This window comes from Crinia signifera, chromosome 19 (genome assembly GCF_055691185.1).
Source record: "Crinia signifera chromosome 19, ASM5569118v1, whole genome shotgun sequence".
Taxonomy (NCBI): domain Eukaryota; kingdom Metazoa; phylum Chordata; class Amphibia; order Anura; family Myobatrachidae; genus Crinia; species Crinia signifera.
The window spans coordinates 24699969-24712762 of NC_139226.1; the positions used below are offsets into that span (position 1 = coordinate 24699969).

At 54.1% G+C, this 12794-nt stretch overlaps 1 protein-coding gene across 1 annotated transcript in view; it reads right to left on the reverse strand.

The window, feature by feature from the left end:
* The window catches only part of LOC146042236 (cell adhesion molecule CEACAM1-like), a 74949-nt gene extending 62421 nt beyond the window's left edge, over positions 1–12528 (reverse strand). Inside the window, exon 1 of the mRNA XM_083162157.1 lies at positions 12484–12528. Within this exon, the coding sequence (XP_083018283.1) occupies positions 12484–12505 (22 nt within the window). The 5' untranslated portion in view covers positions 12506–12528. The remainder of the gene's footprint in view (positions 1–12483) is intronic.
* Positions 12529–12794: the final 266 nt, after the last annotated feature.

Here is a 12794-nt window from a genome sequence, read left to right on the forward strand (position 1 = left end):
TCCGGGGCTGGTTATGCTCGGGCGGGGGACCCCGCGCTAGTTTTTTTTTTTTCATTTTAACCGTTTTTTTTTATTTTAACACCAGAACCCTGCACAGAACATTGCGATCTGTGCAGGGTTCTGGCTATTTCGCCAAACAGAACCTGGTCTGAAATAAGTGCGCTAATTAGACACCTAAAAAGTGGGATTTGCAAATGCGCATTGCATTAAATAAGCGAGTTGTATACTGTTCTGTACGAAAACATCTGGATGCGATCAAAATGCGAATTAATCTCGCACTTTTGGTCAGCATGCATTAACGCACATAATATGCGATTTCTGTCTCTTAGCGCATCCTATTAAATATGCGTTTTGAAGGACAAATGCGATATCGCCATTTTTTGGACTAATTAACGCAAAAAAAGCTAATCGCAACCCATAGAATGTCACCCTATATCCCTGGCAGGGATCATATGTAGCGCTGCTGAGATATACTTTTATCCACACAATTATTGATCAGAAATATATTTCTAATAAAAAAAAAACATATTCTAGCTTTTCTTCTCCGCAGTGATAGCGATTAATAATTATTCTTATCCCTTTCTATAGAATAGTCGCTTGAAGGGCTTAATATTATCAGTGCTGTGACTGGAATCAGCTTCCTCTGATATTACAGGCAGTGCCAATCAGCCCCAATATTCAATACTCCCATTTATGTCAGAGCAAAACCTTACAGTGCACTGACCTCTCACAGTGCAGTCTACAGAGATGACCTCACATTGGCCCTTATTCTGGTTGGTGCGGCCAGAGCCGCACACGGGGCTCCGGCCGCACAAACCAATCCCCGCCCACCCTACGGATCGCCACGGCCGTCCGTACACGGACGGCTGGCGATCCGCATAAAAATGGTGGAGGCTACGCCTCCACCATGGTGGGAGCTGCCCCCTGCATTCGATGGTCGTCGACCATCGAAGGCAGGTCCGCACGCCGCGGCAGCTCCCGCAAGCTGAGACCACACGGACAATCGTCCGTGTGGTAGCTTGTATGGGGGCTGAAAGCTGACATCCGGCGACGTCAGCTTTCCGCCCCCATGAGTTGCGTCATGGCCTCATTACCATGCATACGCCCCGCGTTTGCATGGGAACGCCCATGAAACGCGGGGCGTACACATAGGGAAATGAGGGCATGATGCCTCTCACGCCCCTATACGCCCCCTTTGCGGCGGACGAAATACGTCTGCGGCGAAGGGGGCTGCACATGCGCAGATTCACCTCTGCGCATGTGCAGAGTAAAAACATCGGCGGTACGGCCGCACGCGGGCCGTACCGATCCGATTAGAATAAGGGCCATTAGCTGGCACCAGCGCTGAAAGCCTGTGTGGGTCATTTATGGGTACAGATTCTGGACCTGTCACAGAATTCCTGTTTGGCGATGGTTGGGACAATGCCAGAAAACAACAATTGTCCAGGGGCTCAAATTACGCATTTATCCGCCTTTCCCCGAGTATCAGCGGCTTCCTCCATCCTGTGACACATCAGCAACCTGCACGCATAAACAACCTTCCAATATGAGATCCACACAGGCATACAGTGTTAATGACAGCTAGGGGGATATTTACCAATATGGATTCGTAAAAAATAGGTGTATTCGTAGGCAGAAATACACCTATTTTTTACACATTTGTATTTTCAGGATTTACTATCCCAAAAATACAGCAATTCGTATTCCTAATGATGGGACATTCGTATTTGTATTTACAAATACGAATGTCTACACCATCTATAGAATACGACAGGAATCACCATTCAAAAGAATGGTGGTTCCTGATTTACTAAGCAGCCGTACTGATAATACGGCTGCTAATTGGTGTAAAACAGGCCCGAAAATACGACAGAAAAATACACCTTGATTGTCCTGTCGTATTGGGCTTAAGCCTGCACGGATCAGTCAGATCTGTGCAGGCTTTAGTGTAAAAAAAATAGAAAAAGAAATAAATAATAAAAAAAAAACAGCGTGGGGTCCCCCCCACAGCTGTAACCAGCACCAGGCTGAAGGAGCCGGGCCGGTAATTAAAAATCAGGGAACCCGACAAATAGGGGTACCCTGATTTTTAACAACCAGCCCCAGGCTCTAGGTCCGGGGCTGGTTCCCAAAATATGGGGGACAAAATGAGTAGGGGTCCCCCGTATTTTAAGAACCAGCCCCAGGCACAACCAGCCAGCCGGGTAATGTCACAGCCGGGGGACACTTATTATATAAGGTCCCGCGGCCAAAACATTAACCCTACCGACCAGTCAGCCTGGCCAGGGGCCCTGGGGGAGAGGGGACCCCCCCAATAAAGGGGTCTCCTCCCCTCCAGGACTTACCTGACCAGGCTGAAGCCTGGTGCTGTCCCAGGTGGCCCTGTGCGGTGGCCACCGGGCTGATTCTGTGTAAAAGAATAGATGAAAACCTATTGTTTAAAACTGTGGAACTATAAGACCCAGCAAGCCTCCCCCGCAAGCTGGGACTTGGAGAACCACAAGTCCCAGCCTGTGGGGCAGTAATAAAAATAGTACAATAAACACACACTGACACAATGAAAATAAAAGTTTAATACATCCATTACACACATACTGATACTTACCTATCTTGATCCCGTAGGTAGCCCTCTGTCCTGGTGTCCTGTGTCGTCCTCCAGGTCCATGTCGGCAGTCCGTGTCGTCCTCCAGGTCCATGGCGGTGTCCGGGTCTGAAGAAATCCATGTTGGAGCTGTGGAAGGAAATCCTACTCACCTGGTCCTGTGCTGAAGATGTCTTGTCTTGGTCCGACGTAGTCCAGGTAATCTTCAAGCTGTCGCCTGTGCCTGCACTGTCCGCATCGCACTGAGGAGAGATGCAGAGATATTACATACTCGGCGCCTCTCCTCAGAATGATTCCATTGGCCGCCTAGCGGCCAATCAGGAGCCGACTTTCTTGGCTCCTGATTGACCGCTAGGCGGCCAATGGAATCATTCTGAGGAGAGGTGCCGAGTATGAAATATCTCTGCATCTCTCCTCAGTGCGATGCGGACAGTGCGGGGACCGGCGACAGCTTGAAGATTACCTGGACTACGTCGGACCAAGACAAGACATCTTCAGCACAGGACCAGGTGAGTAGGATTTCCTTCAACAGCTCCACCATGGATTACTTCGGACCTGGACACCGCCATGGACCTGGAGGACGACACGGACTGCCGACATGGACCTGGAGGACGACATAGGACACCGGACACCAGGACAGAGGGCTACCTACGGGATCAAGATAGGTAAGTATCAGTATGTGTGTAATGGATGTATTAAACTTTTTGTTACACGCCGCCGTCCGGTATCTCCAGTACCCGGACGGTCGGCGGATGGAGAGCGGGGCTGCGAGGCTGGTGACGCTGCTCGGCAGCGTTCCAAGCCTCCCTGTCAGCTCGGGCGTCGGGGCGTTGCTAGGCAACGTCCCCGAACTTCCGCCCGGCAGCAGCACCCGTACGGCGCGCCTGACGTCATGCAGGCGGCGCCAAATTCAAATAAGAAGCCGGCGTCTGCTGGGCACAGACGCCGGTTATAGCGTTTCTATACGCCTGCCCGGTCCCTGGCATCCTCCAGCGCTCTCCAGCCCTCCTGGGTCCCTTCCTGGAAGATCTCCAGTCTCCCTGCCTGCCTATCGTTGGAGGTCAGCGTCTCAGCCTTCTCCTGTGACCTGTGCAGCTTCTCTGCAGATCTTGGGGGTCAAGTAAGTGCTCCTTGGAGCCTGGTTTATTATGTGGAGCCTCTGAGCTCCTTTGTCTCTGATCTGCCTGTGCCCACACTGGTTCCGCTCCCCTGCTGGGGCATCGGACCTGCCCCGCCGTGGGCCTTATTCAGAACCTGACTCCATCTGTATTTTACCCTTGTTCTTGCCTTCTCTTTCCTGTCTGTCCTAGGCAGGGCCTTCCCTGCCTTTCCACTCCTGCTGGGGGGTTTTGGGGATTCACTTTCTTGCATTATATTGTATTCTTTTGGAGATTCCCCGTTAAGTTCTCCTGGTGTCTGCGACTGGGTCGTATTCCCGTTATTGGCCTGGTGCCGGCAGACAGGGGTTACCTTTCAGTCAGGCCCGGTAGTTAGTATTTCCTTTTGAGTTACCCCTGACGATCACTTCTCCTTTGTCCATTCATAGACCTAGCTGCATCGGGGTTGGAGCGGGCCTAACTCGCTCCTTCGAACGCGGCGGCCACAGGTGAAGCCTAGCTTCCGCAGGGATTGGTCATCTGCCCGGGGTACTCAACAGAGTTAGTATAGGGTTCGCTGTGGCCGTCCTAACCGGCGGTCCCGGCTGCGGGCTCACGCCTAACTTCCCATTCCCGGTTCCAAGTTACCATCACCCTGTGCCTAACGGCAAGCGTAACACTTTTATGTTCATTGTGTTAGTGTGTGTTTATTGTACTATTTTTATTACTGTGGAACTACAAGTGCCAGTGGGCCCTTTAATGCCCCGCAGGCTGAGACTTGTGGTTCTCCAAGTCCCAGCTTGCGGGAGAGGCTTGCTGGGACTCATATTTCCACAGTTTTAAAAAATAGGTTTTCATCTATTCTTTTACACAGAATCAGCCCGCTGGCCACCGCACAGGGCCACCGGGGACAGCACCAGGCTTCAGCCTGGTCAGGTAAGTCCTGGAGGGGGGGGGGACCCCTTTATTGGGTTGGTCCCCACTTCCCCAGGGCCCCTGGCCAGGCTGACTGGTCAGTAGGGTGATGTTTTGGCCGCGGGACCTTATATAATAAGTGTCCCCCGGGTGTGACATTACCCTGCTGGCTGGTTGTGCCTGGGGCTGGTTCTTAAAATACGGGGGACCCCTACTCATTTTGGGAACCAGTCCCGGACCTGGAGCCTGGGGCTGGTTGTTAAAAATCAGGGAACCCCTATTTGTCGGGTTCTTAATTACCGGCCCCGGCTCTTTCAGCCGGTTACAGCTGTGGGGGGGACCCCACGCTGTTTTTTTAAATTATTTATTTATTTTTCTATTTTTTTTACACCTTGCAGCCTGCACGGATCTGACTGATCCGTGCAGACTGCCTGAAAAATTCATATTAGCGCCCGTATATATGGTCAGCTAATATGAATCATTACACCATCGGAGGGTTACAAAGCAGTCGGATCTGACTGCTTTGTAAATTTCCCTCCTGAACACGACTGTGCATACGACTGAAACAGTCCTATGCAGTCGTAGGGGAAATACTAATATGAAAAACTAGGTTTTTCATATTAGTAAATTTCCCCCCTAATGTAAGGTAATCGCTGTAGATTGCATTGTGAGAAGCCAGACAGCGTCAGCACCCAGTCATAGGGCTGGGAGCGGCAGCACCTAGTTATAGGGCAGACAGCGGCAGCACCTAGTTATAGGGCAGGGAGCGGCAGCACCTAGTTATAGGGCAGACAGCGGCAGCACCTAGTTATAGGGCAGACAGCGGCAGCACCTAGTTATAGGGCAGGGAGCGGCAGCACCTAGTTATAGGGCAGACAGCGTCAGCACCCAGTCATAGGGCTGGGAGCGGCAGCACCTAGTTATAGGGCAGACAGCGGCAGCACCTAGTTATAGGGCAGGGAGCGGCAGCACCCAGTTATAGGGCAGACAGCGGCAGCACCCAGTTATAGGGCTGGGAGCGGCGGCACCCAGTTATAGGGCAGGGAGCGGCAGCACCTAGTTATAGGGCAGACAGCGGCAGCACCTAGTTATAGGGCAGACAGCGGCAGCACCTAGTTATAGGGCAGACAGCGGCAGCACCTAGTTATAGGGCTGGGAGCGGCAGCACCCAGTTATAGGGCTGGGAGCGGCAGCACCCAGTTATAGGGCTGGGAGCGTCAGCACCAAGTTATAGGGCTGGGAGCGGCAGCACCTAGTTATAGGGCAGACAGCGGCAGCACCCAGTTATAGGGCAGAGAGAGGGAGCACCCAGTTATAGGGCAGGGAGTGGCAGCACCCAGTTATAGGGCAGGGAGCGGCAGCACCCAGTTATAGGGCAGGGAGCGGCAGCACCCAGTTTTAGGGCAGACAGCGGCAGCACCCAGTTATAGGGCTGACAGCGGCAGCACCCAGTTATAGGGCAGACAGCGGCAGCACCTAGTTATAGGGCAGACAGCGGCAGTACCCAGTCATAGGGCAGACAGCGGCAGCACCCAGTCATAGGGCTGGGAGCGGCAGCACCCAGTTATAGGGCAGGGAGCGGCAGCACCCAGTTATAGGGCAAACAGCGGCAGCCCCCAGTTATAGGGCAGACAGCGGCAGCACCCAGTTATAGGGCAGACAGCGGCAGCCCCCAGTTATAGGGCAGACAGCGGCAGCCCCCAGTTATAGGGAAGACAGCGGCAGCCCCCAGTTATAGGGCTGGGAGCGGCAGCACCCAGTCATAGGGCAGACAGCGTCAACCCCCAATCATAGGGCAGACAGCGGCAGCGCCCAGTCATAGGGCAGACAGCGGCAGCGCCCAGTCATAGGGCAGACAGCGGCAGCACCCAGTTATAGGGCAGACAGCGGGTGCACCCAGGTATAGGGCAGACAGTGGGCGCACCCAGTTATAGGGCAGACAGCGGCAGCACCCAGTTATAGGGCAGACAGCGGCAGCACCCAGTAATAGGGCAGACAGCGGCTGCACCCAGTTATAGGGCAGACAGCGGCAGCATCCAGTTATAGGGCAGACAGCAGCAGCACCCAGTTATAGGGCAGACAACAGCAGCACCCAGATATAGGGCAGACAGCGGCAGCACCCAGTTATAGGGCAGACAGCGGCAGCACCCAGTTATAGGGTAGACAGCGGCAGCACCCAGTTATAGGGCAGACAGCGGCAGCACCCAGTTATAGGGCAGACAGTGGCAGCACCCAGTTATAGGGCAGACAGCGGCAGCACCCAGATATATGACAGACAGCGGCAGCACCCAGTTATAGGGCAGAAAGCGGCAGCACCTTTTTATAGGGCAGACAGCGGCAGCACCCAGTCATAGGGCAGACAGCGGCAGCACCCAGTCATAGGGCTGGGAGCGGCAGCACCCAGTTATAGGGCAGGGAGCGGCAGCACCCAGTTATAGGGCAGACAGCGGCAGCACCCAGTTATAGGGCAGAAAGCGGCTGCACCCAGTTATAGCGCAGACAGTGGCCGCACCCAGTTATAGGGCAGACAGCGGCAGCAGACAGTTATAGGGCAGAGAGCGGCAGCACCCAGTTATAGGGCAGACAGCGGCAGCACCCAGTTACAGGGCAGGTTAGCGGCAGCACCCAGTTACAGGGCAGGTTAGCGGCAGTGGCCAGTTACAGGGTAGGGAGCAGCAGCGCCCAGTTACAGGGCAGGGAGCAGCAGCGCCCAGTTAGAGGGCAGAGAGTGGCAGCGCCCAGTTACAGGTTAAACAGCTGCAGCACCCAGTTATAGGGCAGACAGCGGCAGCACCCAGTTATAGGGCAGACAGCGGCAGCACCCAGTTTTAGGGCAGACAGGGGAAGCACACAGTTATACGGCTGACAGCGGCAGCACCCAGTTTTAGGGCAGACAGCGGCAGCACCCAGTTATAGGGCAGACAGCGGCAGCACCCAGTTATAGGGCAGACAGCGGCAGAACCCAGATATATGACAGACAGCGGCAGCACCCAGTTATAGGGCAGACAGTGGCAGCACCTAGTTATAGGGCAGACAGCGGCAGCACCCAGTCATAGGGCAGACAGCGTCAGCACCCAGTCATAGGGCTGGGAGCGGCAGCACCCAGTTATAGGGCAGGGAGCGGCAGCACCCAGTTATAGGGCAGACAGTGGCAGCACCCAGTTATAGGGCAGAAAGCGGCAGCACCCAGTTATAGGGCAGGGAGCGGCAGCACCTAGTTATAGGGCAGACAGCGGCAGCACCTAGTTATAGGGCAGACAGCGGCAGCACCTAGTTATAGGGCAGACAGCGGCAGCACCTAGTTATAGGGCTGGGAGCGGCAGCACCCAGTTATAGGGCTGGGAGCGGCAGCACCCAGTTATAGGGCTGGGAGCGTCAGCACCAAGTTATAGGGCTGGGAGCGGCAGCACCTAGTTATAGGGCAGACAGCGGCAGCACCCAGTTATAGGGCAGAGAGAGGGAGCACCCAGTTATAGGGCAGGGAGTGGCAGCACCCAGTTATAGGGCAGGGAGCGGCAGCACCCAGTTATAGGGCAGGGAGCGGCAGCACCCAGTTTTAGGGCAGACAGCGGCAGCACCCAGTTATAGGGCTGACAGCGGCAGCACCCAGTTATAGGGCAGACAGCGGCAGCACCTAGTTATAGGGCAGACAGCGGCAGTACCCAGTCATAGGGCAGACAGCGGCAGCACCCAGTCATAGGGCTGGGAGCGGCAGCACCCAGTTATAGGGCAGGGAGCGGCAGCACCCAGTTATAGGGCAAACAGCGGCAGCCCCCAGTTATAGGGCAGACAGCGGCAGCACCCAGTTATAGGGCAGACAGCGGCAGCCCCCAGTTATAGGGCAGACAGCGGCAGCCCCCAGTTATAGGGAAGACAGCGGCAGCCCCCAGTTATAGGGCTGGGAGCGGCAGCACCCAGTCATAGGGCAGACAGCGTCAACCCCCAATCATAGGGCAGACAGCGGCAGCGCCCAGTCATAGGGCAGACAGCGGCAGCGCCCAGTCATAGGGCAGACAGCGGCAGCACCCAGTTATAGGGCAGACAGCGGGTGCACCCAGGTATAGGGCAGACAGTGGGCGCACCCAGTTATAGGGCAGACAGCGGCAGCACCCAGTTATAGGGCAGACAGCGGCAGCACCCAGTAATAGGGCAGACAGCGGCTGCACCCAGTTATAGGGCAGACAGCGGCAGCATCCAGTTATAGGGCAGACAGCAGCAGCACCCAGTTATAGGGCAGACAACAGCAGCACCCAGATATAGGGCAGACAGCGGCAGCACCCAGTTATAGGGCAGACAGCGGCAGCACCCAGTTATAGGGTAGACAGCGGCAGCACCCAGTTATAGGGCAGACAGCGGCAGCACCCAGTTATAGGGCAGACAGTGGCAGCACCCAGTTATAGGGCAGACAGCGGCAGCACCCAGATATATGACAGACAGCGGCAGCACCCAGTTATAGGGCAGACAGCGGCAGCACCTTTTTATAGGGCAGACAGCGGCAGCACCCAGTCATAGGGCAGACAGCGGCAGCACCCAGTCATAGGGCTGGGAGCGGCAGCACCCAGTTATAGGGCAGGGAGCGGCAGCACCCAGTTATAGGGCAGACAGCGGCAGCACCCAGTTATAGGGCAGAAAGCGGCTGCACCCAGTTATAGCGCAGACAGTGGCCGCACCCAGTTATAGGGCAGACAGCGGCAGCAGACAGTTATAGGGCAGAGAGCGGCAGCACCCAGTTATAGGGCAGACAGCGGCAGCACCCAGTTACAGGGCAGGTTAGCGGCAGCACCCAGTTACAGGGCAGGTTAGCGGCAGTGGCCAGTTACAGGGTAGGGAGCAGCAGCGCCCAGTTACAGGGCAGGGAGCAGCAGCGCCCAGTTAGAGGGCAGAGAGTGGCAGCGCCCAGTTACAGGTTAAACAGCTGCAGCACCCAGTTATAGGGCAGACAGCGGCAGCACCCAGTTATAGGGCAGACAGCGACAGCACCCAGTTTTAGGGCAGACAGGGGAAGCACACAGTTATACGGCTGACAGCGGCAGCACCCAGTTTTAGGGCAGACAGCGGCAGCACCCAGTTATAGGGCAGACAGCGGCAGCACCCAGTTATAGGGCAGACAGCGGCAGAACCCAGATATATGACAGACAGCGGCAGCACCCAGTTATAGGGCAGACAGCGGCAGCACCTAGTTATAGGGCAGACAGCGGCAGCACCCAGTCATAGGGCAGACAGCGTCAGCACCCAGTCATAGGGCTGGGAGCGGCAGCACCCAGTTATAGGGCAGGGAGCGGCAGCACCCAGTTATAGGGCAGACAGTGGCAGCACCTAGTTATAGGGCAGAAAGCGGCAGCACCCAGTTATAGCGCAGGCAGCGGCCGCACCCAGTTATAGGGCAGACAGCGGCCGCACCCAGTTATAGGGCAGACAGCGGCCGCACCCAGTTATAGGGCAGACAGCGGCCGCACCCAGTTATAGGGCAGACAGCGGCAGCACCCAGTTATAGGGCATACAGCGGCAGCCCCCAGTTATAGGGCAGACAGCGGCAGCACCCAGTTATAGGGCAGACAGCGGCAGCACCCAGTTATAGGGCAGACAGCGGCAGCCCCCAGTTATAGGGAAGACAGCGGCAGCCCCCAGTTATAGGGCTGGGAGCGGCAGCACCCAGTCATAGGGCAGACAGCGTCAACCCCCAATCATAGGGCAGACAGCGGTAGCGCCCAGTCATAGGGCAGACAGCGGCAGCGCCAAGTCATAGGGCAGACAGTGGCAGCACCCAGTTATAGGGCAGACAGCGGGCGCACCCAGGTATAGGGCAGACAGTGGGCACACCCAGTTATAGGCAAGACAGCGGCAGCACCCAGTTATAGGGCAGACAGCGGCAGCACCCAGTTATAGGGCAGACAGCGGCAGCACACAGTTATAGGGCAGACAGCGGCAGCACCCAGTTATAGGGCAGTGAGCAGCAGCGCCCTGTTATAGGGCAGACAGGGCACCCTGGAGTAAGACATCAGACACAGCAAACATCCACTGAGGATACCACCCACAGACAGACAGAGGTCCGTCCTGCACTCTCTCCTATGCTGGAATGAAGATGGCACCAATTGGCAGGGACTTATATTTTCTAATTATATATTTCGGACTTGATAATCCATTATAACAGGCATGCAGGGGCGGGCTGGGCCGGGGGGCAGAGTGCCACATGCCCCCCAGGCCGGTAGGACTGTGTGCAGGCTGGGCCGCTGTGTGCATCTTGCACACGATGCCGCAGCTGCCGGCCGCCTCCGTGTGTCACTTCAGTGACTTCAGCTCATCCCCGGCTTCCTGGTCCTACAAATGTACGGAGACGGCCTCTCCAAAAATGGCCGCCGCCTTATAGGAGACAGACACTAGAGGTACTGCCATACCTCTAGTGTCTGTCAGAAGTGAACAGCGCGGCCAGCGCTACCCGGAAGTGCGGATTCGGGTAGCGCTGGCGCGCTATTTAAATAGTACCCCTTGGCGATGAGCATGTATGTACCCTGGTTTCCCCCTGGCAAAAAATCCCCATAGAAACAAGAATGAAACACATGGCAAGAAGCTTGTAACCCCTGGCAACAAGTGATATACTTCTGACAATGAACATGTAGGTAAGCAGCAGTCGTATGGTATAATATGTAATTGGCATTAATATGTTTAATGGGCATTACGGTATTGGCATTATGTGTAATGGGCTTTATAGCATGTGGCATTATGTTTTATGGGCATTATGTTGTTGGTATTATTTGTAATGGGCATTATGGTGTTGGAATTATGGTGTTGGCATTATGTGTAATGGGCATTATGGTGTTGGCATTATGTGTAAAGGGCATTATGGTGATGGCTTTATGTGTAATGGGCATTACGGTGTGTGGCATTATGTGTAATGGGCATTACAGTGTTGGCATTATGGTGTGTGGCATTATGTGTAATGGGCATTAGGGTATTGGCATTATGTGTAATGGGCATTAGGGTGTTGGCATTATGTGTAATGGGCATTAGGGTGTTGGCATTATGTGTAATGGGCATTACGGTGTGTGGCATTATGTTTAATTAGCATTACAGTGTGTGGCATTATGTGTAATGGGCATTAGGGTGTTGGCATTATGTGTAGTGGGCATTACGGTGTGTTGCATTATGTGTAATGGGCATTACGGTGTGTGACATTATGTGTAATGGGCATTACAGTGTTGGCATTATGGTGTGTGGCATTATGTGTAATGGGCATTAGGGTGTTGGCATTATGTGTAATGGGCATTAGGGTGTTGGCATTATGTGTAATGGGCATTAGGGTGTTGGCATTATGTGTAATGGGCATTACGGCATTGGCATTATGTGTAATGGGCATTACGGTGTGTGGCATTATGTTTAATTAGCATTACGGTGTGTGGCATTATGTGTAATGGGCATTAGGGTGTTGGCATTATGTGTAGTGGGCATTACGGTGTGGCATTATGGTGTGTGGCATTATGTGTAATGGGCATTACGGTGTGTGGCGTTATGTGTAATGGGCATTACGGTGTGTGGCGTTATGTGTAATGCGCATGAAAGTGTAAATTTTTTTCTGTGGGGGGGGGGGGGAAGGATTGTTTAATCCTTGCTGCATACTAAAGGGAAGAGGGTAGGGTGGTGAAATTATGGCGATGGTGATGGCCCACTTGCTTGTTTTGCCCCCCAGGCTGAAAGTTGCCAGCCAGCCCCTGCAGGCATGGGTCATTAGGAGGACAATGTCTAGGTTGACTGGCAAAAGGTTGACACATGGTAAAGGTTGACATGCTGTGCTGTATGGTCCATGGTAATATGTGCTATAATATTCATGTAATAATATAGTATAGATGTATCATTATATATGTGGCACCTTACCTGCTGTTACACAGACCCTCATTGTAGATGTCCGCTCAGTGTGTCTCCTGTTTATCATCTGTAGAATGAGGAATCTGTGCCTAGTTTAGTTATAGGGCAGATATTTTGTGTCACTGCCCCAACCACAGAACTTCCTGGTCCTGTAACCTAGTGACACTGAGCCTTATTCTAGTTCACTCTTTCTGACAAAATCCTTCTTAGATGGAAAAAACAATGTGCACTGCAGGGGGGCAGATGTAAAATGTGCAGAGAGAATTAGATTTGGGGAGTTATTTTGTTTCTGTGCAGGGTAAATACTGGCTGCTTTATTT